The 27,505-nt window shown below is 44.1% G+C and overlaps 1 protein-coding gene across 2 annotated transcripts; it reads left to right on the forward strand.

Moving 5' to 3' along the window:
* Nucleotides 1-670: 670 nt before the first annotated feature.
* Nucleotides 671-27,410, forward strand: ebf2 (EBF transcription factor 2; the record flags this gene model as incomplete). 2 transcript variants are annotated; one of them, XM_079161652.1, is made up of 16 exons in its annotated part: nucleotides 671-804; nucleotides 2,546-2,702; nucleotides 4,435-4,498; nucleotides 5,999-6,054; nucleotides 6,137-6,210; nucleotides 7,472-7,540; nucleotides 22,056-22,137; nucleotides 23,671-23,812; nucleotides 24,984-25,114; nucleotides 25,336-25,462; nucleotides 25,588-25,676; nucleotides 25,781-25,846; nucleotides 26,448-26,619; nucleotides 26,717-26,899; nucleotides 26,983-27,153; nucleotides 27,334-27,410. In XM_079161652.1, 16 exons carry the CDS (start codon nucleotides 671-673, stop codon nucleotides 27,363-27,365), a joined length of 1,749 nt encoding a protein of 582 aa, XP_079017778.1. The 2 variants fall into 2 exon arrangements, with proteins under 2 accessions (XP_079017778.1, XP_079017777.1); XM_079161651.1 differs by lacking the exon at nucleotides 27,334-27,410 and having other exon boundaries at nucleotides 26,983-27,209.
* Between the last annotated feature and the right edge of the window lie 95 nt (nucleotides 27,411-27,505).

Raw genomic sequence — 27,505 nt, forward strand, 5'->3', positions numbered from 1 at the left:
ATGTTTCCCCTTCATCGTCATCCTGGTCCAACTTGATGAGTGAAAAGTTTGGTGCACGAGTCACTGGTTGGATGCTGAGTCTGGCAGAAGTCCAAACAACGGATGCACTTTACACCAATGAGAGCATCCATTTCAACAATCGGTCCCCCATATGGCACTAAGGCCCCTCCTCCACGCTCTATCCCGGCAGAGGGTCTCATTCATGCTTCGAGACAGCGGTTCACTGCAAGCTTCCTGGCCCTCGGATGAACTGTTTTGATCCGATCTGGCCCTCTGACAAAGGGAGACTTTCTGCCCACACATATTTGAAAGAATATTTCTGAACGGACTCTGGCTGAACTGTGTGAGGAGTTAGCGCAACGAGCAGGTAAACCTTTGCGCTCGAACTGACGCTGGAGATTTGCGCTTGGACAATGCTTGCAATTAGTGTGGGAATATATCTGTTAGCATCGTTTCAGCCTTGAAAGAAAGTGTGCATGGATTTTTAACCGCGGGCGCCTTCTGAAACATCATCACACAGCGTCGGTCACTTGTTCTGCACAGCTGTGGAGGAGCGCAGCGCCTTGGGTGGACCTTCTGTTGTTTGCCAAAGTGCTTTAGCTCTCCAGCTCAGTTTATTTTTTCTTAAGTTAAAAAAAAGTGCACCGAAACGCGCAGGACGTTGGCTTAAATGTTCGGGATCCAGGAGCATCTGATGCGAGAAGTGAGCGGATTAAAAGAGAGAAGTCTTGCAGAGGAGATGGATCCGGTCCGGTCGTGGGTGCGTAATGTCGGGGTTGTGGATGCGAACGTAGCGGCGCAAAGGTACAGTACAAAGCCAGCTGATCTACTGACATCAATCAACTTCTCACCAGTTATTTTCAACAGTTGCGTTCAGTTATCAACGTCACCGCATTTATTTTCAGAATAAGCATCACGAGCACAATATAGTTTATAACAAGTGAATATTTAACATACGAGCAGGCGTCCTTACAAACTACTTGTTGCAAAAGATGACAGGAGCCCCCTTCAAAACTGGTTGCCCCCAACTGATAAAACGTATGTAATTATGGCGTAAGAACTACACTCTATATTATTGTAGTTTTTAAAAAAGTAATAAGACGTTATGTGCACAAACGCAGAGAAGGCCCATATTGCCAAAACGTAAAACTAATAATCAGAACGATTAGACTTAAACATAATGTCACACACAAGGAGTAACTGTTCAGATAATTTACTCGAGTGTAAAAGTTTAATTTACATACTTAATTCACACAATTCAATTTCAGATAATTTCTGAAAACCTGTACGTGACTAAAGCTGAATTTCCTAAATCAGCTATTTTAGTTGATGGAGCTGAAACACATCCTCAGCGGCCACGCACTCTATTTATGGGTTTCATCCGTAGAAGTAAACGTTGTTTTGATTGTTGAATCATTTTTGTCTTCAACATTCCCCAACATGTTCAATCACCATCTTCATATTTTTTTATTTTTTTACCAACACAAACACACACATCAGTGCTCTCCGATTGTGTCCAAAGTTTAGAAAACAGTTTTAAGTCAGAAAAGCGGCAACAGCGATTTCAAGAAAATAGAACAAGTTAATTAGTATAACATATGAGTCTTAGTAGCCATATAATATAGGCATATAAATAGTAATTAGTAAGTGATCCAACAATGGCGCTTTATGAACTGTATTTAGGTTATTTGATATCGTGCAGTATTTTATTTAACGTTAAAATGTAGCCTAATTATAAAGAACTCGATTGTAATATTGTAACCCCCTACAAAAAACTAAAAACAAACAAAAAAAAAACAAAAAAACTTATAATGGGCATTCCCTCGGTTTTTGTTTTTTTAAACGAAACGTTAACAAAAAAAGTTTAGATTTATCTGAAAAGATAACATTGCCAATTTTAGTTAGAAGTAATTTACAGAAAAACACACCTGCAGACGGAATATGCCTACATTTTAAAGTTATTTAAATTCAGTAGTCTATGTACACTTACTGTCAGTATTTTTTACCAAGATGCTCCACCATCAGTCCCAAAGTCAAAAGTGTTGATTTTATTTTCGACTTTTCAGTTTTCAAGCTAAAACATAGTTTCAACAAGATGTACTTGTCCTATTCTTCTTCTTTGCCTGGCTTCTTGTGTGTATTTGTAGGTCACATTGGTTTCTAATCTAGACAAGTAAAGTTGCCTTCAAGTTATGGGAAAACAAAATATTTATAAATAATCTGTGTTTTTTTTTGCAAACTATTACAAATTATTGGCTGGATAAACTGAAGGCCTTACAATTTGAAAAAAACGTTGTAACCGATGGGAAATTAAGTGATTTTAAAAACGAAATAATGTTATATTGAGTTGTCATGATTTACTGCATGCTGTTTTATTTTTTTAAATTGAGATTTGAGAAATATTTTCCACCAAAAATGGATAATATGTTAGATGTTAATTTAATTTAATTAGAAATAACCTTTATATTGATCAGTATAAAGCAGTTTATTCTAACACAATGTGAATGTCTGTGGAGCTGACTGTCTGTTCCTCTTGTGTCCTCAGTGGAGTAGCTTTGTCAAGAGCTCATTTTGAGAAGCAGCCGCCCTCAAATCTCCGCAAGTCCAACTTCTTCCACTTTGTCCTGGCGCTCTATGACAGACACGGCCAACCTGTGGAGGTGGAGAGGACTGCCTTTGTGGACTTTGTTGAACATGACAAGGTGTGTTAATGGTTCTGAACGCCTGTCTGTCTCATTCATTATTTGAAGATGTCATCGATTCACTATATCATCTTTACAGTTATTTCAGGGACATTTTTAACAACTAAAACCATTCATCTAGCTCAGTATCGTCTGAAAAACTGTGAATAACAACAACAACAACAACCGACAACTGCGTTTCAGCTGTAACCAGGTGCTCAACTCGATCCTCCACATCCCCAGTAAAGCCAAGCATATCGAACAGCTGACGGCTACATGTTTACACAAGCTCTACCCTCAATGAGCTGATGATGTGGGATTGAAAAAGAATATCTAATGACTAATTAGCAGCTTGCCTCATTAGGAGGACATCACTACTTTTTAAAATGCAAATTATGCTTGCTCCTGTTAAGTTATACAGTGAACTAATCATCAAAGTCTCTTTTCCTTCATGCCCCCCTCACTCCTATACTCTAAATAGGGGAGGGGGGGGGGGAGCTGGATTCCTCAGGTTGGACAAGACCAAAAATAAGGAAGGGTGCAGTGTAGAGACACAGTTAGAAAGAGACTGCCGGGAGTGGGAGCCTTATGCCTGGTGTTGATGGATGTTTCTGCCTTGTGGTGAGGGGAGCGAGAGCCTCCTAAACTAGCAACAGATCTCCCCTGTGAGAAAGACAAGAGGACACCATCCTGTCAGCTGAAGTTTAAACATAGTTTTACTATGAATTTCATGGCCAGGGAGGGATGAAGACGGAGGGCGGCAGTGCTAACAGCCAGGGCTGAAAGCTGTCAGTGTGCTCCCCTTTGTGCCACCCAGGCCAACGCAGAGCAATATGACGGCAGTGGAGGAGTTCATTTTCTGCATGGTTAACCTGGCATCTGTTTTTGCTTTGTAATTATGCAGAGGTAGAGTGATGGCAAGGCAAAAATAAATGTTCCTCTGTGTATATTCACAAAACTTATGAAGCTAGGCATCCATCTATCTCCTGACGTTGAGTCTCAATCTCGCTTTTGATATTATGTTTGGACAACTTTTACTTTCAAACTTATCTTCATGCATCTTAATTTCCCTCACTTCTTCTTCCCTCCTCACAACTGTCTCCTCTTCCCAGTTTCTCTTCTCCTCCAACCTCCTCGTTCTTTCTCCTCCTCTCTGGTGCTCGTCTCTGTGATGCCAGCCTCCTGGGTTATTGGACCAGAGAGCATTCCTTTGAGACCACTTAGAAAGACCAGTAGAGGTAGAAGAAGAGAAAGAAAGAGGGGGAACCAGAGACAGAGAGGGGGGAGAGAAGGAAGAAGTGAGAAGCTGGTGGAGTGCCTGGGGGAGGGAGGGATAGCGGAAGGGAAGTTTTCTCTGTCAAGGTCGACTGCTGCTCAGTCTCACATACAGTACTTTCCACACTTTGCAGCACACATGCACATATAACCGTGCCTGTGCTACCTCACTGCGAGGAGGACTACTGCATTTGATCTTACGGTTTTAGAAGTTTGCATCAGACATGATAGTTCAACCTCTACAAAGAACATCCGACTCAAGGTTAAGAGCTCAGCTCTTGAACACAACGAAAGGTCCCACATGGGCTCTGAGCCTACAACCCTCTGATCTCGATGCTGCTGTCAGGGAAGGGCGAGCTGCAGGATTAGGAGAGACTCGCTGTGCTTAACACGGCGTGGGGATTCTCATCTGTACTTATCTGTGCCTCAAAAGTGCTTAACTGCATGCCCTGCGTTTGTCCGCGTGTCTCTTTCTAAGGAGCAGACGGGAGAAAAGACGAACAACGGCACTCACTACAAGCTACAGCTCCTCTACAGCAACGGTGAGTAGAGTCAAACACGAGTTCTAAGATTATGGGCTGATTCTTTACCCTTTGAGGTGCCTGATTTGATCATCTAGACGTCAGCGTGGAGCCCTGCATGTAACAGGAGTTGAACGAGGTCAGCGGTGACACCAGCGCGCTAACATGACACACACCTTTCCACTTAAGTAATCTTCCTCCACATCCTCACCTCGCCTCTACTCTCTGAACTCATGAATTACCTTGCGCTCATCGTCTAATCGCTGAGTTTGTACAATTCAATGTTTTGGCTCTGCGAGGAACCACTTCTGGGCGCACGCAGGGAGAAATGAGGTACATGTTGCCACCCCCCCCCACACCCCCTCAACCCCCTCTCACTCCCCAACTCCTCCAACCCCCCCATGGTGCTTTCACATCAGATCGGGGATACACAGAGAAATTTGGTTCCCATGAGCCACTGCTGCCCCTACTCTGCCATCGCAGTGGCACCCATGGGAGAGAAGATAAAAGACATGTTCCAGAGCAACCCCCTTATACACCCACCACACACACACACACACACACACACACACACACACACACACACACACACACACACACACACACACACACACACGTACACAAGCACACCAAAAGCACTTCCTCTGCATCCCCTCCTCTCATCCCCTTCCCCCAAGCAATATCAAAGGCATCTCAATCGAGACTTTGATGAGAGGAACACATTTTGAAAGCGATACTCTCCAAAGTCTCTGAAAAAAAATCCTTGGGTAATGCGCTCTTTTCTCAAGAAGCAATTCATTACATGTCGTTTCCCTATTTTGTGTGATTTACAGCGGAGGTTTGACGCATCCAGAGGTTCAGGTGTTTCTGTAAATCTCACTCAGAGACACACCTGATTAAATAGAAGCGAGAGACAATGTTAAAAGGACATTCACTCTTCAATTAAATCCCATAACAAACAGATCAGGTGTCATTTTACCTGTCACTCATGTACACTTGGGAATAAATCAGATGTTAACTGAGAACCACATAAAAAAAGAACAGCTTGACAAATCGTGAGAACTTGGTCGTAAATTCTGGCCTCAAAGCTGAACATGACTGATAATCATCAAACATCAAATAACTCTCAATCCCCTCAGAAACCATCAGAGAAAAAATTCGAAATGCATGCCAATCTTATTCCTCCATGTTGGCTGGACAGAGTTCAATACTGTTCCTGAGAGCTTGTCCAGAGTTTGAGATAAAAAAAAAAGATTTATAACATAAATCCTCATTTTATTTTGAGAATCCTCAGCACCATGTATGTTTTTAGGGGGTTTACGAGTTTACGTGCAGTTTCAGTTGTTTCATTCATGGTTATGTAGTATTTTGTAATTCTTGATCTCTTTTACCATTTCCACTTCTCTATAGCACTGAGGGCAAGAGATACATTCATTTTCTTTCCTCTGTAAAATATCCCTCATGCCTGAAATGGCTTGTGTAAGTTATTGATAACAATCAATCTCTGTTTTCTTTTTGCAGGGGTTCGCACGGAGCAGGATCTTTATGCACGACTTATTGACTCTGTCACTAAACAGGTTGGTAAACTCTCAGCTACGCAATTAGGAGTTTAACTGATTCAACACGAGACTGAATCTGCCCCTTGTTTACTCCTCTCAGCCCATAGCATATGAAGGACAAAACAAGAATCCAGAAATGTGCAGAGTTCTGCTCACACACGAGGTTATGTGCAGGTGAGTCTAACACACACAGACACACACCCGCCCCGTCATTCAAACCTTCACCCACAGGGACGAAATCCAAATATCATTACCCTCCATTCTCCTCCCTTGTCTCAGTCAGCTTGGTTTTTAAACTTTGCCGTGGTTGAACTATAAATCTAGCCTGTCTGTCATCATCCTTGTTACAGTGGTAACCCCCTGCTGCTTTCTGCTGTAACGCTGCATGTCCCCTTGCCAGCTCCTGTTTCTTCCTGGCGCTCCTCCCTCTCTGGCCTGGAGTTCTGCAGCTGACACACTTTTGGGGAACAATCCCTCATTGAAATGTAACTCCAGCACTTCTGTTTAGCCAAGACATCACGTTTGAACTTTGTCAACACGTGATGACAGTTGGTATATCTTCAGTGTCTCAGTGTAGCGAGTTTAAAGAGTCCAGTCATGACTTAGGGACCAGAAGGTTTTGGGTTAGTGTTAAAATAGGTGAATATGGGGTTATGGATGGAGAAGAAGCCGAAGAGAGCGGTCTGGAAGTGGGGCAGTGACCCAGGATTCGAGGGCAGCAGGGGGAAGGATAGGGGGCTGGGACGTGGGGAGAGGGGCTAAGACGGAGTGGGCTTTGCCATTGTGTAGCCAGCAGATGCCCGAATGTGACTCACAGCTGGCTAATAACAGAGCCGAAGAGGCAGAGGGCAAGCGTCACAGCTGGGGAGTGAGGCCGTCTGACAGGGGGGCGGAGGGGGGCAGGGCAGGGCCAAGCTGGGACACGAGAGGGGTGAGGCGAGGTGTAGGGGTGGCAGATGGTTAGGGGTGGGGGCACTTTTGTTATGCAGTGAAGGGGACTTTGGGGAGGGGGGGCTGGGTGGCCAGCAGGCTCCTCGGACAGGACTGCTGACGAATGGTAGGATGTTGTGGGACGATGTGTGTGTGTGTGTGTGTGTGTGTGTGTGTGCGCAATGAGGCTGCGTGGGGGTTGAGTTTGATTTCGAAATCAATGTGACAGATTGCCGGGCTGGCTTTTCACTTTTGAATGGTCTCTCACTGTTTGTAGGGTGTGTTGTTGTACCTTTTCTTCCTCTTTTATTCTTTTGTCTACTCCTCCCCTCCCCTCTCATGCCTCCTTTGTGTGCTCCTGGATCTTGGCCCCGACTGCGGCAGAGTAGTCTGGGCCCGTGGATGTGGACGGGCCAGACAAATAATGGCTCCTCCTGTTTAATTTGTTTTTTTTTTCCTCCACTGACTTTTTCCTCCTTTCTGTCTCTTTTAACTGCCCACTCAGCCGCTGTTGTGAGAAGAAAAGTTGTGGCAACCGAAACGAGACGCCCTCTGACCCAGTCATCATTGACAGGTAATGAGATCAAAACACGTCCCACACAGTGTCCACTGCCTTGAACAAGCACCTCTTCATACTCAATGTTCAGGTTGCCCTTTCTTTGTATATATATGCACCTACACACTCACAGAGACAGAGAGACAGAGATTGCGGGTTGTGGTGAGATCTCACCAAGCAGCTGTTGCATTTACACAAACCAAGTGAGAGGAGTAGCCACATAGCAGAGCAGAAGCCCCAATTACAACACATTCATTTAAAAGTGGGGGCTGGATGTATGTGTACACTGGTGTTAATGTTTGTGTGTGTATTTCACGTATAAATATTAATATGTGCATGCCTGCATCACATATATATACTAATATTCACAACATACAAATCATTTTTTCTACCACGTCAGTTTACACTGCAGCAATGCAAGGAGGTTGCGATATACAGTACAACATGTGTGTCCATGTCTGTGCCCCATGTGTTTCTTTCTCTTCAGCTTTCTGTTCTCTGTTGATCTATCTTCAGCCTGCTGGGATTTGTTTCAGTTTGGTCACTCATTACGTTTAACGGCCGACATTGCACCTGAAACCTGCCAAAAGCGTATCTTTCTTTTTATCAGAAGCATGTGGATCTTCCATAGCACCAGGCAGGCTCCCATATGTGGTAAATGTTCACCCTGACAGACAGTTATCAGGCTTAAAGGCGGGTGACCCCCCTCAGTAATCAGCGTGTGTGAGGGCCTTCACGTCCGAGGGATTTTGGAGGTCTCTCGCTGTCTGCCTGGCATTAACCAGTGTGATGAATGCTCGTAAGCAGCCCGCATGTGAAATACTTTCTCTGTGATGTCATAGACGTAACCTTCATCTCCTCTCCCTCCTTTTCCCTCTCCTTCCCTCTCTCCTTCCCAGCAATCGTCTATCTAGAAAACACTCACTTCATATACGTCAAGGACCCTTTTCTTTCCCCTCCTCAGTTCAAGCTGGCTGGCTGTTGACAGTGTGTCTCGAAGGATCTCCGCCAAAGATAGTTTTCATATAACGGAGAAAATCGGGCTGTTGTCTGTTGAATTTTCCCAGAATACTTTTGGAACAGCTGCTTTTCCCATTTACTGTAGCACATTACTCTCTCAATAACCCCCTCCGCACCCACTTTATACTTCCTCCAAACATGGATAAACCTCCTCGAAATTTGTTTGTTAGCAGCTCGGCGGCGGGCTGATGAAGGTAGTGTGTTACATATCTCTTTGTAACTCCTTGTGTGTGTGTGTTTGAAAGCTGGTGTGAGGCTGTGAGGATTGCTTTAAATGGAATCATTGACCTACTGTACTCTCTAATCACACTGGGCATATCCCGTCCTGATGGGGGCTTCTTTCTCTTGACTGGCCTGCAAAATCCTCTCCTCGGGGAGCTGCCTATTAGCAGCCAGTTAATTTCTGATAAGCCAATGGGATTTTTGCGTGGCCCTGTGCCCTGTTATCCCACTTTATGTGCACTCTCTCTTCTGACTGCATGCATGTACACCACACACTGAAAAAGTCAAAAGATTGACAGATGTGTGTGAGTGTGTTCAGAGCATGCATAGGCTGTTTGTGTGCACACAGACGGATATATATTTTCATGTGTGTGGGGATCCTTGCACGTTTATTTATGTATGTATATGGATGGATGTGCGATTGTCTATGTGTCTTTGTGACCCCTTCTTTGACCTTTTTCCCCAGTCCCTGCTAAGGTCTTAAATTATTCATGTGTGTGTGCAGCCTATGTGCATGTGTGTGCCTGCAGTTGTGTGTTTGTGTGTGTGTGTGTGTGTGTGGAGGAGAGGGTCTGTTTCTGTGGCTCCAGTAATCAGCCTCCTGCTCCCAGCCCCAACACCTGTTCTCCAATTAACATGCAGCGTGCTGGGGCCCACTCGCTGCTATCGCACCAGCCACTGCTTTCTACTCCTTTTCTTTCTCCTTTTCTCTTTTTTTCTCTCGCTCTCAGCCCCGCGCTCCCTTCTTCCCCGCCTTGCCTCGTATCTGTACTTCTGCACACCCCTCTCGCTCTTTTCTGTTAGCTCTCACATGCTGTGCGCTTACTTCTTTACTCCCAATTGCTTAGTTCTCCCAAACCTCTTCTTTTCCCTTCACGTAGCCATCTCCTCCTATACCCCCCCTCCTTCTCCTTCCCTTTAGCCTGTCTAATTTTGCCATAATTAGGCGGTGTCATTAGGACACCTAGCCAAGCACAAGGGAGTTTGCAATTCCCCAAACGGCCCAAACCCCCTCTTTTCTAATCTCCTTTCCATATTGTTTCAGTTTTCTCTCCCCCTTCTCCTTCTGCTGCTGCTGCACCCCCCTCCACCTCCTCTTCCCCCTAATCCTGATTTGAGTGAAAAGAGAAAGAGGAGATCACAGCTGATCCATAGGGAGGGTGGAGGGACCGAGGGATGAAGAGGGCAAGGGCAGTCGTTGACAAAGAAATGACTCTTAAGTTGCCGATGGGAGAGAATTATCTAATACCCCGCTGCCTGCTGTGTCTAATAGTTTTACAATTGTCTAATCTTAACACTGGTGAACTGCTACACTCACAGGCCTGATGTGACTTTTCTGTTTGGAGTGTGTTATCTTTGACTGATGGACTGGTGTGTTCACTGATTGGTTTGATAATCGATCAATGGACAGATAGATTGATTGATTCCTCCGAGCTCATCACCATAAATCTTCACTAACTCGTCAAACTCATGTCGATGTTTCAAAAAAATTCACTGACAACAATTTTGATGATACATTTATTGTGTCGTTCATTTATCGAGCAAAAAGAAGTTCCAGTTCAGCCACAAAGTCAAAATATGCTGCATTTTCTCTGTTGTTTAACCCTTTCAATAATCAACTTGAACACAATCAAATGAAAATATAATATACAATCAGCCCTCTCATATTTATATTTTCCACCAAATCCTTTCATTACTTAGAGCATCTCTCTTCTGAAAAGTATTAACCCAGGCAGATCTGTTAATGGCGGCATTATTGCCATGCTGACCTCTGACCTCAGAGGAACTATATTGGTTCTGGGCCAAAGCTGGCCTCTGTATTTATGAGTGAACCATGGGTTTACAATGGAGACAAGCAGATGTCAGTATTAGTATGAGACTGTGCGGTTTGAATGGGAGGGGTCAGTGCTCAGTGTGAGTGTGTGCTTTTATATTTGGCTAAGAAGCTGAGATCAATAGTTGGTCATAAGGAGTGTGTGGAGGGATCCATCGAAAGGCAAGAGCCTTGTGAGGTGGGGGGGTTTGGAGAGGGGCTGATCAATGGCAAGCACTATCTCACTAATTGATCGTGTTTCCAAGAGGGGTCTTTTTTAACAAGCCGGCGCTCAGAGAAAAGAAGAATAATCAATAGGAATTTTCCAATGTTGTCAATATGGCTCTTCCCTCCCCTCGACTCAAAATGAACTCACAAAGACTAAACAGACTCGTGCATATCAGCCTTTGATTTTTGAATACTGAACTAAAAAACAAACGCTCCATCTGGAATGCACAGGCACCATAGATGTTGTGCTTTCTTTTTCTTAAAACAGTTAATTTTGCTTTCTGAGGTGATCTTTTTTGAACAATTATTTCTTGTCCTGGGCGACTTCAGACGCTCAGCTCCAAGAGGAATCCATTATTGTTAATCTTAGGTTGTGGGTTTTATCGATCTGTCTGTAGTCTTGCTTCTAGTTATGTGCATGTACCACAGCTTTGTTTTCAACTAGTCACTGCAGGGTTTTGTTTTCAGTCCTAATCGGTGTGTAGTAGATAGCTTTAGTTTCCATGGCTGAATGTTTATCATTTATAATCTGCCTATTCATTTTGCTGATGTTAATTATCAAAGCTATTTGTCCTGCAAAAAGACGTCCTCGCATGCACACTCCGTTCTGCAGTGCAGTAAAACTGTACGTCTTTTTTTTAATAGTTCTTTACGGATTAACACTGTCTGGGCGGTTTGACAATGAACTATTCAGATATCATTTGTTGGTGTATGTAAATGTCTCTGGTGTCTCAGAGAGGCACCATCTGTTTCCATGGTAGGCCATCCACCTGCTTGCGTCTGCATGTCTTAAACTAATTAAAAAAATAACAGTATATGATGACGCGGGCCACGTCCCTTTGAATGGTCTTTTTCACTGCCTGTTCCTACAGCAGGACAGATAGTTTCTTCTTGTACTGCTAATGGAGGGGAACGCCGGCCTCCTCATTCTTCAGCTCCAACCAAAAAGAAAATAGAAGCTTCAAGTCTTTGGGAAAAGAACATTAAACTATCAGCCAAAGAATAAATACAGTAACATTTGTTGGACTGTGTCAGGGGTCAAATTCCTCCCCTTTCCCAGATGCATACTCATGCACTGCCGCCAAGTTAGGTCATCATATATACACTTGAGAGTTTTATGTGTGAGACAACAATGTCATTTTAGAAGAGTGTTTCTCATACTCCCAATACAAGATTCTTTTTTAGCTGTAAAGTGGAATTCATGCTGTAGCTTTTTCTGTTGATACTGGCACCCTATACCTGTACTCCCATTATCTTCTCTACCACATTTTCTTAAAGATGGCTTGTCTGAAAGTCGTTCTTAAGGTCCGAATCCTGAGGGGCAGTGAACCGTCCCTTCTTATAGCCAAGAAATAAAGAGAATCCAGTTAAATGGATTTGAGTTTCTAATTTCCCTTCTGTTTTTTAAAATCTATATTTTACTCTGAAACAGGATGTTTGATGACGATGTTGAGGTGCAACAAATCATCAGCAAAGAAGACTTTATGTGAGAAGCTGAGAAGAAAGACGGATGTGGAGGAGGTGCTGTTTTTATTTGAGTTTCTGGCCAGAGGAAGAGCTGCAGACGATGTTGGCAAAGTTGCTGCAAACTGACACTTACAAAGAAGAAACTACTATAATGTCATTTAACGCAGTATCAAAAACCATTACATTACCACCTTGAACGATACTCCATGTAGTGTCTTGATTTATTAAGGGAAAGCTGGCAATCCATTTTTAACATTTGTGAGCAGTCACTTTACTTCATGATATATATATTACTCTATAGCATTAACTGTGTTGCTAACCTGGCGCTTTCTATACCTTGCACATTATGTTATGTACATTTAAGGAATATATTCCAACAAATCAGAAACACGTATCTTCTACTGTGCGATGTTATATTGGATATTATACTGACGTATGAGTTGTAAGGGACCTCAGGTGGTTGAATTCCCTCCACAGACTGATCAGATTGTAGTGGAGCTGGATTGCACTCACAGTCTGATGCAGGTATTAATATGTGTATAAATTACCTGTGTGCCACACATACATACATACATGCACAGAGACAAAGTCAGACACACTGGCCCCTTCAGTCCACTGTCACAGGGCTCTCCATGGTGGGGTAGTACTGTCCAGTCCCTCCAGACCCCCTGTCAGCGAGCCCCTCAGGCAGGGGGCCAGGCAGCGTGGCGACAGGGCCCTGAGGCTCCAGTGCACACCGCCTCACACAGCGGAGCGGCACACAGGCTGGACCAGTGAGCAGCTGGCACAGGACCGCGGGGATGGCTCCTCCCTTGGGGCAATGCAACGGGGAGAATGACACAAAGACAGACAGGGAGAGACGACGCAACGTCTAGAATATCAAATTTACTGACAGGTACCGCTTCAAACAGCGAGAGTCTCACTCAGAGTTAGACTGGGGAAAATGAGTTCATCGACCTTTTGTGGGGCTCAAGCTTTCTGCAAAGTGGTCTCATGTGAACTGGGAAGATCCCGGACTCAAATGTGCACAGGAAGTGTATAATGAGTAGTAGGTTATGAGCCGAGTTTGTGTTTGGTCACCTTTGCTCCGCTTCGGCCAGTGTTAGCTGTTGTGGCTTGAACCCTGACACGAGGAGTGGGCCTGGTTTGTTTTCTTTGAGAGAGCCTACAGAGGGGGCAGTCGGAAACAGAGAGCGGTGGAGAAATGTTTTGACAGGAAATGGGAATGGACTACCAATGGGCTAATGTGGAGGAACAGCAGGGGGACTTTTAGTGTGGGTGGGATGCAGAGGGGATGGGAGGGGGGCAAATTAGAAGTTTTGAGTTGCAGCTCAATGGCACTCTGAAAGGCCTCGCACTCTCAGAGTAGCTGGGGCAAACCCTCTCATTTGTCTGGCCACTAATAGGGTTCACCTTTGGTTGAGCGGTGTAGAGATTAAGTAGGGGCACTCAGAGGATCAGAAGGGGCCAGATTAGTGTGATTTAGAGGCACTTCAGATCGCAGGCAAGTGAGCGCTGTGTGGTTATGTGTGTGAGATATGTATTTGTGGGTTTATTTTTCATGTGAAATTCCTGCATTTGCCATTTATTTTGTAAGGGGATCTTGTATCAGTATAATCAGGATCTCGTGTGTGTGTGTGTGTGTGTGTGTGTGTGTGTGTGTGCGTGTGTGGGTGGGTGCGGAGTCAGAGGCCAGTTAGCAGTGGTATTTAGGAACAAGGGCTGTTTTCTTTGGCTGCATGCTGCTGCTGTGGGTGGAGCTGTTCGGGTGTGTGTGTGTGATGGGGACCGGTCTGTAAAGTCTTAAATTTCACTAATGACTTAACAATGCCCCCTGGTGCTAGGCCGGCCCCGCTAGCCAGCTTGTTTGTTTGTTTGTCTATTTATCTAGATTCTGGACATACTTTTTTTCTCCAAGGAGTTAGATTTCTCTACAAATTCTCCACCGTTTCACTTTTTGAAAACATTTCCCAACACTAATATTTACACATCTGCAGTATTTCTTAAATACAATGGGATTAAGTATCCTTATTATGCTTGAGGTACTTATCCCTCCTGTGGGATACGAAAAAAGTCAAGGGTATTATTTAGATACAGTTTTCATTCAATAGATCCACCTTTTTAGCTTCTACTTGCACTTTAAAAGCACCATGCTGACAGAAGAATATGGTACAGAGTGCAGGATAGACTTATGCACTGAATTGCAGTATATAAAGTTGAAGCAAAGCAGGAATCGTTGCTGGCTCGTTTGTGTTTTGCTGGCTAAACCATTATTGCAGCAGATGTCGCGTTTGCCTCATCATGGACGAAAAGTTAAAGGAAAACAGGAACAGCAATTGCAATGTCACTATAATCTTTGGATGCATGTATTAACTTTGTGTGTGTGTGTGTGTGTGTGTGTGTAATAGTCCTGATGAATCTGTCAGGGCTGAGGGCAGGGGGTGATGTGACTGCTGACAGGCTCCCAGCAGGCATGCTGAGCGCCCCAACAGTCAGCGTGCCCTCCCTTCAGCCTCCCCACCACCCGGCTCCCCATTCTCCTCTCCCAGTCCTCGGCTCCACACATTTGCTGTGTATTAGCCACGGACAGTAAATTACACCACCCTGGACCTCTGAGTGATTCCATTCCCATCTCTTCACACGTTCTTCTTCTCCTCCTGCAGCACCATTATCCAGCTCACCTTCTCTTGCGTCTGTCTATCTCCCTCCTTTTCTCTCATTTTGATCTGTTTTCCTCCCTCTGTCTGTCATATTCGTCCTGGCATTTCGACTCCCTCAACCCTGTCAGATTCCTCTCCCCTTTCTGTCTTTCTCTCACTTCTGTTATACTTCTCTTCCTCCGTTCTTCTATTGTGTCACGCTACACAGCGTTCCCTCCCTTACACGTCTCCTCCGCTCCCCCTTTACTTTCTTACAAGCTAGTCCCTGTTGTCTAGGCTTCACAGGTTTCTCCACTGCTTCTTTCTCTCTCTCTCTCTTTCGTCCTCCTCCTTCCTCCTACCCCCCCCCCCCCCCCTCTCTTTCTGGAAACAGATGTTGTTTGTCAGATCTTATCATTACTGGCTAATTAAGAAGACATCTCTTCTCCTTCTGTTGTTGCTTCTCTTTCCTCTCCTCTCCCTCTTGGTGGCATCAATCCTAAATTCATTGTTCTTCTCCAAGAGAGGTTCAGGTCGAACTTTGATATATACGTGCGCTATAGGTAAATCTACTTAGTGGCTGATTGATTGAAAGGGTATTGAGAAAGCAAGATCAGTGTTGGTGTATTGCAGATTACCTTCTGGTATGTTTGAGATGTCTTCAGCTGTAGAGGGTGCTCCGTGTCTCCATGTGACAGTTGAGAGTATATTTTGAATGCTCGTCCCTCAGGACACCCCAAGCATGCTGGGAGAGGTGAGGCCACTGATGGGACTTCTATTCCCTTTCCTGGTTGTGAATTCATGTTCTCCAGACTCTGAATATCTATCCATATCCATCTATTTGGCAGGCTGACCGCGGTCCCGTGTGGCCAAGCTTTGTATGCAATCTTTGCTTTTGGCTGAGCTTGAGAGACCGAAACAGTAATTCATTTTAAATTGTTGAGATGCACATTTAGCAGCTTGCGAGAGGTTATGCAGTAAAACACTTTAACGCCCAGGAGAAACCCCGTTGAAACACTCGAGTGCCTCTTGTGTACCCTTCCCATCATTCTGCTTTCCTCCCCTCAGCCCTCTTCTCCTCGCAGCTACGCCGTGCCTCAGTCAGTTTTGCGGCGGCAAGCCTGAAGGTTTTACAGCGCTACCAAGCTCTATAAATCAGCACTAGTGGTTTAAATGTTTAGCTTTGTCACAGTTCTCAAGTTAAGAGGCGGGGTGGGCTGGGGCTGAGGTTGCAGGGGTGAAGCCAGCCTCGGAGGCAACGTAGAGGAGGCCAGGAGGGGCACAGCCAATCCAACCGGCAAAATGTATAAACTTCCCCCATGTGCTCGCTGTCTGCCTGAGACCTGTATATATAGTGAAGCTATTTTAGCTGCATTTACTGATATACAAACAATACTTTTTCCAATTCTTTACTGAAAGGAGTGTAATGTTTTCTACAAAATCCTTTTGCAAACTTCTAAACTTCTGAAATGCTGAATTTTGTCTACACACAAGCAGCCAGACAATAACTTTATCTGAATAAAATACAAATTATTATCTAAATTAGTAATTATTTGAATAAGCAAACAAGACTATGATTCTGATGTGGCTTTTGGTTCCAACCTTGAACGCTTTTGATACTAAGGGATGCAGTCGGTACCAAAGAGTGATGCTCAACCCTTCTGATCAGTGAAGTGGTATTTCTCCAGTGGTGGAAAGTAACTGAGTATATTTGGGGGTATTTTGGCAGTATGTAGCTCAGTCTGTGGGGACTTGTCTTGGGAACTCATTCCCAGTATGAACCAAGTAGTGGTAGCTGGCAGCTGGAGTGATGCCAGTTCGCCTCCTGGACACCCTCAGGGATCAATAAAGTATTTCCTACTCAACCACTGTGCTTTGAGATACTTGTACTTTACTTGAGTATTCCCATTTTATTCAAATCAAATACTTTTATAAATTGTACATTTTACTCCACTGCATTTATATTGCAGGTGTAGCTACTGGTTACTTTGATTATTCAACTATTCAGCTGCACGATGAGTACCTCTCTCCTCCACTGCATTGTACTTGGCTGTTTTGAGGTGGATGTCAGCGAGTACAGATGGTGTTTAAAGATATTCAGGATACTGATGTCACTAAGAGGCTATTAGACATCAGGGTAACGTGGCAACCAGTCATTTGCTAATAGGTCAGTGGATACAAGTTTCTTTTTTTGATGACTCGATATGTGTTTTACACGCTGTAACAAAAAGGAAGAAAAGACTAGCATGGAGTCTGTTTGGCTGTGAGATGTTTGCTGGTGAAAGGCGAGTGAAGCTGATGCCACAGATATCCCTGTATGTTTTAGGAGGAGAATGAGGGGGGTTGGACTGGGAGGCTGGTGTGAAAGGTCCTGTGGTGGTATGCGACAGAGGGGGTATCAGTTCGTGGAGGGTTCTCTGTGCCCCATTAGCAGTGTCAAAGGTCATGTGCCCCGGGTGTTAACCCTGGTGACCAGTCTAGCTTCCAGTCTGCCAGGGGACCCAGGTCCAGGGGTATTTATTACTATCCCTCCCCCACCCCCCCCCCTCCATCCCCCAAACACAGCTCTCCCAATGGAGGAAAACAAAACACCTCCATTCCTCTCCCCCCCAGCCTTTCCTCTGCCTGGGTATATGTACTAATTGGATGCATATCCATATACTGATGCGTGATGACCCTGGTCTGGTTTGTCCAAATCCTAGCACATAGCCATGAGCTGCAGCATGTTTTTGACCCATTACTTTACAATTAAATATCAGCTTGCGTGTGCAAAAATATGACTTAAGGCATAAATAAAAAATTAATAATAAATAAGGCATCCTTTTTGCTAATGTGTACATTTTTGCACGATCGATTGTGCACACATGGTTCCTTGCAGGCGCTATTTGTCTTTGTGTATTATCCTGTGAAAACGCGCATGAATGTGTGTGTGGTTTGTACAGCCAGCGTGTGACATATGCATGCATACGCGCACGTATCTGGGCCTGCTGTATGAGTTAGTGCTCTCTGTGTGTGAGTGTGGCAGAGGAAGGCCCTCAGCATGTCAGTATGTTTTAATGCCTCACATCTGGTTTCCTAATTTTCCTCCCACCCTCCCTGCCCTCCCCTTAGCTCCCCTCCACTGCGATGTCAGGACACTGTTTTGTTTTTTCAGTGTTGAGGGGGTGGTGGGACGTGGGGATGTCTGATGAGTGATGGCCCTGCATACAGGACATCAACATTCTCCCTCTCTTCCTCTGTCTTTGCCTACCCTCTTCTCCACCTTTCTTTTCCTCTATTGCTCCACTCTCTCTGCTTATTTCTTACAATCAATACCTATTGAGCTTCATGGAGGGGGTCGGATTTTCATGGATGAAGAAAATGAAGAGGAGCAGCACTTTTCTGCTACCTCTTATCTTTGCCTATATGTCTGAGCAGCAGGGCATCCATGTGTGCTGAGCAAAAATCATGACAATCTCCTCCTCATTATGTTAAAGTTTCCCCTCCTATATTTTTGTATTAAAGCGTAAATGTGTCATCGTTTGTGCAGTAACCCCAGAAATGGAAGGCCTTTGCGAAATCCCAGAAGAGAAGACAAGCAGAGAAAGTTTTCTAGCGGTGGTGCTAACTAACTTGAACTCTGCGTTAAAGTCTTGTGCATCACATGCTTCAAGAACCGCTGCTACCAGTAAACCTTCATTTACAATGAGCACACAGGGCGATGTGTTTTATGTCTATGTGAAAAGGCAGTTTATGTCAACAGTGATTAGTGCTGATGAACGCATATGAAAATTTTTGTTAGGGGTCCTGGGCTGCCTAGGTGCTCGTTGCATGATTAAGGCCATATGTAAAGACCAATGTGTAACACTTATGTGTAACAGATGCCCCGATGGACTGAGAAATGTGAAACTGAGAGTCCACACTGAGGGGTGAGATATTTGCAAAAACTGCTTCTCTGCTAGCGTTTTTAGTGTGGTGACTTGCTGGTTGGTCGTTGAACTAGTTTTAGTAAAGCATGTTGTCAACGTTAGGATGGCTGCCTCATGCTGGGAGGCCTGTGTTTAGTCTTGGGAACTGAAGCAGATGCAGACAAAAGGGATTGGAGGCCTTGACAGAGATGCAGAAGTGAAGACAGAAAAGAAAAAGCAGACTCCCTGTGGTGTCACAGTGGAAAATGATCCCAAGGTTTAAGACTTGGGTCTATGTTTTGTTTGTGTTTCCTGTCTTAAGTGTGTCTGTAGAGGGTAGATGTTGTGGAAGATAGAACTTGGTCTACATCGCTTGCCACAGTAAAGTCTGTGACATTCAATTACCTCTTAGATTTGTCATCGAACTAAAATAATGAGGAGTTTGTGCTTATCAAGCTTTGATATTTCGTAATATTTGTCAGTAATCTAATGTCACAGGAAGATATTTTTTAGCTTACAGTCTGTTCAGCTTTATTATTAGCAGCGGTTAGAAACCACATAATTACAGATATATATGGCAGTTTAAAAGTTGTAACATGTTTCCAATTAGCTTTATTTGCACTATGTTACTCACTTAACAGTATTTTAAACAAACAAAATCACCATTTTACTCTTGCTTTATGAAACAGAATATTCTGTGAATGTAAAGAACAAGGCACACATTAAAAATAAACACGCTTAAGCTCGGGGAGTTCTTTGAAAACAGCCTTTCTCTGCAATTTTCCTGTGACATGAAGATCACCTCCAATTCTTTGCATGTTCTCCTTCTCTCTCCCCTCTGGATGGGGAGGTGTGTGGGTGTATTACATTACCAAAACAAAAACAAACAACAGCAATATTAAACTTTTGCAACCACAATAGAGGAGGGGATAAAAAACAGAGGGTCCTCGACTTCTTATTAATTATGCAAGATTAGTCTAATTATAATTCAGCAAATGAATGTGTGGCAGAAGGTGCGAGGCGACGGGGCTGGGAGATTTGCATGTTAAGTGGGCAGGGGGAAGCGGCTAATGCATGCTAATATATGCGTCAATGTCTCGCTTTAATTTCAGCATTTGCAGCTGTGTGCGTCCGAACTGAGGGGGGTGAAAAGTTGACTCAATGGGTTTTTAGGAGGGGGGCAAAGGTGGGGGTGTCGGTGTATTAGGTTGTGCATGCATGCATGTGAATGTGTGTTTCTGTGTGTGCGAGGCATCTGGTGTCATACAAACAGGGAATGATGAGAAGAAGTCAACAAACAAGGTCAAGAACCCTCAAAAAGTGCACAAAGCCCGAGATGGATGTAGACAACCACTCAATTAGGGTTGTGATATCGCTAACTGAGGCTGCAAGTTTTATCATGTCAGTCAGTCAAATGAATGGTGACTGCTGGTGAGATGAACATTAAGTAGCTGACAAGCCAGTGGCGAGAAAACGATTGTGGCTAAACCACAGCCAGACCATGGACATTAAACCAAAAAATGACTTACCTCCTTATAAATGACAGCTATAGCCTTTAGAATGAGCCATAATGTAAGAATCATTGCCCAGCATAAAACATAACCCTCAAAGGAGGCAACACACCATTTAACTTTCGTTGTGTAATGTACTCTACATATTGTGATATCATGATGTCCATTTCAACAAGCACATGTAAAAAAGGACTGATGAGGGGAGAAATGGAGGAAGGAAATGGGAGAGGCACAAATGTGCACTTTTACATGTTTCCACCCAAAACGGAGGTCTAGTACAGCTTTGAGGTTGGAGGTTTGAGCTCTCTGATAAATTATAACCACCCTCTGCCAACAACAATATTGATTGTCCTCCAACAAAATAGCTCAAATCAAGAAATATTGGACACACTGTTGGAACCGAGAGCCAGATCCTGTTCACAAGGGAGAAAGCTGGAGCGAGTGATGGAAGAATAGCGAGTTAAAGCTGACAGAATGAGAGAGAGAGATTAGTATTCGATGGGAGAGTTCAGGGCTGTGGGGCCAATATGAAGTTCCTCTCCAAACAACCGCTCTCCATTAAGATGACTTATTTTTGCAGGGAGCACAGTGTGGGTGGCATTGTGGCGAACCATGGAGCCCCAAACTGCTGCCTCCCTCTGCAGCATTTTTCCTCAGCACTGTTGTTGTTTGTTTAATTGGAGCACTAATGGATGTGTGTTACATCGGCAAGACAGAGTACTGTTCTCGCAAAGTGAAGTGGACATCTGGTTTGAGGGCTAGATATTTGCCAATTGCCATAATTATATCACCACGCCGCATCACTTCCAGGCTCATTTTTCTTACATTTTGCTTTAACACACGTCTTCTGCCTAAAAAGATGTGTGTGAATCTTCATGGCTTCGTCTGCACTTGCCCCCTTCGTGTATACCTTCCTGCATCTCACCTTGCCAAGTCTCCCTTCTCGCTGTATTTCAGTGATGGAATGTGTTCTTGTTGTTGCCTTCTCTTTCCCATCGCTGTCTTTGCCTCTCAGCATGGGGACTTTGGGATTGCGGCAGAGCTGCGTTGCCATGGCAGCGGGCTGTGTTGCCGAACTGTGTACACCTGGGATTTGGAGTCTCTCTCCGAAGTCTCCCTCTCTCCTATTTATTCCACCTTTCTCTCAGGTTTTCTTTGGTGTAGCAGAGGCTATCAGCACCCCGTTCTCTCTCAGCTTCTCTCAGTCTCCACAGCCTATCACCCTCAAAAGTACACTCACATACATAATGAGACACATATACTTGAAAACAAAATTCATGTCCATACCAGTGCCTGTGCCTCTATCACTACCTCTCTCTTTCCACCTCCTCATTTCACTTTCTCTGTAGTTGTCTCTACATCGTTCCCTCACCATTCCCATGTGGGGGTTCAAATACGGCATTGCGGGAAACCACGGTCCCCCGAGTCCGCTGGCGTACATCACTGTCTCCAGTTTACTTTGAAACACAGCAGCACGTTTCACTGGACTGTGCTTCAGATTCTCATCACTTGATTTAAAGTGTAATAACATTGACTTTAATAGTGAGCTAAACAGCTGGGATTGATGTCAGAGCTGTAATCATATAGACACGCACACACACGCACACACCATACATAAGACCTGTCTCTGAAAAAATAATTAATGTCTTCTTTGACTGCCAGTGTGGCAGCGTAGCACAATTCTTTCATGTGAATTTTTTTTCGTTGCTGATGTACAAACATGTGTCGTCTTATTTACCTTTGCAGGTTTTTCTTGAAGTTTTTCCTAAAATGTAACCAGAATTGTCTGAAGACAGCAGGAAACCCGAGGGATATGAGGAGATTTCAGGTACGAAAAGACTGGGGGAAAAAAATGCATGCGTGTGCTTGCGTGTGAGTGGGAAGCGGGAGGGTGGTGACACGTTGAACTGAATATGGGAATCAAATTATGTACAAAAAAATATTTTACAGTCTGCACAACATCACCCCCTTCATGCCCCTCCATCTTAGTAGATGGAGACTTAATAATCCGTTTCTTTTCTGTTCTAAGTATAGTTTATGTCACAAACTCTGGCATAGTAAAGCTCTGGAAAAGATTTCCCAATGGAAGACATGGAGGAGGGAGTAAGAGGTGAAAATCCAAAATCAATTAGGATTTCTGAGAGATGGAAAGATAAATGAAACGAGTTTGATATGTGGGAGTCTTGGTCGTTGGGGTGCAGGAAATAGGTTGAGGTGTTTCAGGAAGTTGTCAAGAATTGAGTGATTGGCTCCAGATGGAGGAGGTCATGCTCCGTGACCCAGGAAGTGGTCACAGGGGACGCTCCCGCCCCACTTCCTCTGCCGTCTTTCAGCACCAGCGGCCCCTGTCTGGCATTCTCCTTCTCCCCGCAAACCCTGCGTACCTTCCCCTTCTTCGTGCTCCCTCTGTCTTCCACAATGTTTGCTTTAACTCCTGCGATGTGACACATGCTGAGAAGTTATGAGCACACGGGCGCTCCGAGACTCTCATCTCTGGGTTAAAAGGTGATCAGAGCTGGACAGGAGTCTGCTGCTTGATCGATAATTTACAGTTATTTTCCTTTAGGTTCCCCTCACTTTTCACCCCCTATAGCACATATGCTTTTTCTCCTTTTCTTTCTCATGTTCCTCCACCTGCAAAATTACTGCCATGTGTTTATTGCGAAAGGAGTGCAAGGTTTTATCTTTGCTGTCTGACGTTCTAAAAATGCACATTATAAATAGTTATAGTTTACTATTTAATTCAAATGACCTTTTCTTACTGACCCATTCCCTTTAACTCTCAAAAACATGTTCTTAAAAACACACTCAAACTCATTATCACTTTCAGAAATAGCATCACATCATCAACACTCTATCTCCAGAGAGAAAAACCTACAAGTATCCTCTCATTAATTATATGTGTGTCATCCATGCGAGGCAGATGTGGGAAGGGACACACACATGCTGCGGCCAGAAAATCAAATTAGGGCCACTATATATCATCCACTGCTTTAACGGCCGGCAAAAATGGGAGATCTGGTCCATATGTTTGGTGTCATTGAAGGATCAGGAGGAGACAGCGATGAGCCTGCGGCATGCTGTATGAATCAAAAAGTTAGGCAAGAGGCAGTGGAGAGGCCATATGGAGACCTGATGGAGGAGTGGAGGGGTGTATGAGCAGTGTCATCACCAGAATGCAGACATATTATGAAGATCCCGGGGATGTCAGATTACCTATTGAGAAATATTACTATCACCTGTATGCTCAAACAGATTGTCGCTCAGGGACTTTGCTGTTGTAACCGGAGATTGTGACTCGCAGCGGGCTGTCTGAGTTGTGCACTCACACTCATGTATCTTCCTCCTCTTCTTCTCTCAGGTGGTCTTGTCCAGCACTGTGAGTGTAGACGGCCACGTCCTAGCAGTGTCTGACAACATGTTCGTTCACAACAACTCAAAACACGGCCGGAAGGCCCGCAGACTGGAGCCAGGCGAGTCTGTCGAGAATACTATGGAATATGGTGAGACTCTGACACTGCAACACTACAATGTTACACCCCACTTATCTTTTTTTAAAGTTGTTTTTATTACATGTCTACTTCATCATTCACACTCAGAAACATACTGTGACAGCAGGTACTTGAGTTCCTTAATGTCCATTCATCACCGTGATACATCAAACATAACCAGGGGTGCTACTGAGGTCATTAACTGAGCTAATTAATGCATTAATTAAGACACTTGATTCACATAAAACATAAACAATAAAAAAAATAATCCTACAAAAATAAGATGGACTATAATAATAATAATAATAATAATAATACATTTTATTTACAGAGCGCTTTTCAGAATACTCAAAGACACTTTACATTAAAATCATCATATATAAAAGCTATACACTAAAAACATAAACACAATATTGGTCACACATTAAAAGCAGTTCTGAAAAGGTGGGTTTTGATTTGGGATTTGAACGTGGAAAGGTCGGTGCAGCCTCGGATGTGTTTGGGGAGAGAGTTCCAGAGGGAGGGGGCAGCTCTGGAGAAGGCTCTGTCATACTGGACTATATTTCAGAATAACTAACCAGTACTTTGTTAAGTAGTATCAATGTGTTGATGTAATATCTCCATAGAAGCCAGCTTCAACATTAAAATACCCCGAACACATTTATGTATCAATAATTATAATCCAACAATAACACAACTCTCACCGGTTTGATTTCCTGCATGTTAGTGCTTTAACTTTTAGTACATTTTGCCGATAATACTTCCATATTTTTACTTAAGTTAGCTTTAAGTGCAGGACAGAGTTTCTTTGCATCTGTTGTACTGCTACTTTTACTTAATTAAAGGATCCGAATACCTTTTCTACCACTGTGCCTGTGTACTCTACACTATTTTTGCAGGTCGTGTGATTTTTAAGCTACATGTGATATGGATCTAACACTCTTCTTCTTCATGCAGTTTGTGGTGTTATTCAACGATAAAAGCCACATAGATAGAATTCAGTAGCCATGAAAAATGTTAGCTTTTAAATAAGCTTTTTAGTTCTGACATGAAGAAAAACTGAAAAGCACTTTCAACACATTCCCCTGAAACAGGTTTGAATCATGCTCCATCCACTCTTATAACTGCTGTACATCCTAAATTGAAACCCTCGGAGTAACTCTTGCTTTGCTCTTCTTTCCAGCCACCCCGTGTATCAAAGCCATCAGTCCCAGTGAGGGCTGGACCACCGGCGGGGCGATGGTCATCGTCATCGGGGAGAACTTTTTTGACGGCCTGCAGGTTGTGTTTGGCAGCATGCTGGTGTGGAGTGAGGTAGGAATTGTCTCCAAAGCATCTCACTAATGATGGTACAGTCTGAAGCGTATTTTGAAATGATATATATAGCATATCGCTTGTCTCATTATTTAAATGATTTATGGGCAGTCTACACAAATTAATCTTTCCACAGTATTGTGTTAGCCTAAATATTTACAAGGAATGGAGGGGGATAATTTGTTGCTGTCTTGTGACATGATTTCCGTCCTGTTCCTCAGCTGATCACGCCACACGCTATCCGTGTCCAGACGCCTCCTCGACACATCCCCGGGGTCGTGGAGGTCACACTGTCTTATAAATCCAAACAATTCTGCAAGGGAGCGCCTGGGCGCTTCATCTACACAGGTATTTAGACAACACACGGTGTGCTTTGTTTAGACTTCACAATGGTGCACAGGGTTTTCAATGGTTTAAGGGTCTTTAAGCATACGATTTGATTTAATACATGTTTCTCTTGTATTCTATTTCAGCCCTAAATGAGCCAACTATAGACTACGGTTTCCAGCGCCTTCAAAAGGTCATTCCTCGACATCCTGGTGACCCAGATAAACTAGCCAAGGTTAGAGGCTCCTAAATAAAAGATGGCTCATGATGTGTTTTCAAGAAGCTGTGCATGCTACACTCTTACCAAGATATTAACGTAATAAATTCTGCTCTTTGCAGGAGATTCTCCTAAAGAGAGCAGCAGATCTTGTGGAGGCCCTCTATGGAAATCCACACAGTAATCAGGTAAACAGCAGCCACTTTGGTCCAATATCCCAAAGACTTTAAATGACAAATTGGTTTACTATACAAAACATGCAGATATTTAAAAGGCTACACCAGTGATATGCATGTTTTAGACAATTAAATATTAATTGTGTATACTCTATATTACTGCTGAATATTTTCCAAAGCATACCATAATTAATCAAATTCCTTCTTGTGAGGCAGCCACTGGTGTTCAGTCATTAACTTGCACGGATTTAAAACCTGATTGAGATAGGTAATCCATAATTGTGACTATTTAGAGGGCTTTATCTTTTTGTCAGATCATAATTGTGTGAAAATACAGTTCTGACCGGGGACTGTTTGAGAAGTTCTTCAGTGTTAGTGTATGAGGAAGCGTCAGCATCTGAGATTTGACTCTGCTGTCAAAAAGTGGAGTCTAATTGGACGTAGCTCAGACATACTCAGCTTTTTTAATGCTCCCCTGTTTCCTGTCAGGTTATAGATGTGTGAGTTTACACAGGTAACATCTTAACAGCATCAGAAAAGTGCATCTGGCCTCTTTCTGTAAATGTGACACCGCAAGCCGTTGCTAATTTCTATGTCTTTGTATCTCCTGCAGGACATGCTGCTGAAACGTGCGGCGGACATCGCCGAGGCGCTGTACAGTGTTCCCCGTCCTCACAGTCAGCTGCAGGCGCTGCCCAGCTCACCAGCCCACGGCAGTGTCATGGGCCTGGGCTCCTATCCTTCTCAGTTAGGCGTCAGCATCGGGGAGCATGGACAGAGCCAAGGTGAGCAGAATAAGACATAGACCATTTAATACTTTCGTTTTTTTTTATCCCACTAATGAAGCTAAGAACTGACCCAACCTTTTCATTGTTACTTTAGGTTACATTAGAAATTCCAGCAGTTTGTCTCCAAGGGGTTACCCATCAGCCTCCACTCCTCAGCATTCAAGCTACGGGGGCAGCGGAGGGATGACTGGAGGCTATGGGACAGTTCCCATGACCAGTCTAGGAGTACCTGGCTCTCCTGGCTTCAGCAGTGCCTCTCCCACAGGCTCTCCCTACAGTAAGACCTTATAATAATCTATACATTTCTGAGTCCGCTGTGATATTCAGACTTGAGACTGATTGTTGCCCTCTCTCCCACAGTAATGCCCTCCAGCCCTACTATACCAGGGAGCTCCAGCTCATCATCGTCTCTCTTGCCTTTCTCCTCCTTCCCGTCTGCTGCTAAACAGAAGAGTGCTTTTGCTCCCGTCCTCAGGCCCCAGGGCTCTCCCTCCCCTGCCTGCCCTGCCTCAGGGGTGAACAGCTTCAGAGGTAGCCATCCAACTCACTATCTGACTCCCCTGTCTGAGCTCACGAATGCAGTCTAACCCCCCTGTACTAACCGCTCAAAAGCTTTGACTGAACAAGACAGAAAGAAAAGTTGCTGGATGTACAATAATGCAAGACCTGATTGATTAGAATCATAGATTTTGTATATTTTTTTCTCTCCAGCGATGACGGGCCTGGTTGTTCCCCCGATGTAGCAAAGCACCCACCCCAATCTACCCCAGACCACTGCTTCACTTAGCCCCTCTTTTGGCATTAAGAGGGAATGGAGAACGGAAAATGTATCATGTTTAACTTTTCCTCCTGAGCCCCCCAACCTGCCATTTCTTAGTCCCTT

This window comes from Pholis gunnellus (genome assembly GCF_910591455.1).
Source record: "Pholis gunnellus genome assembly, chromosome: 6".
NCBI lineage: Eukaryota > Metazoa > Chordata > Actinopteri > Perciformes > Pholidae > Pholis > Pholis gunnellus.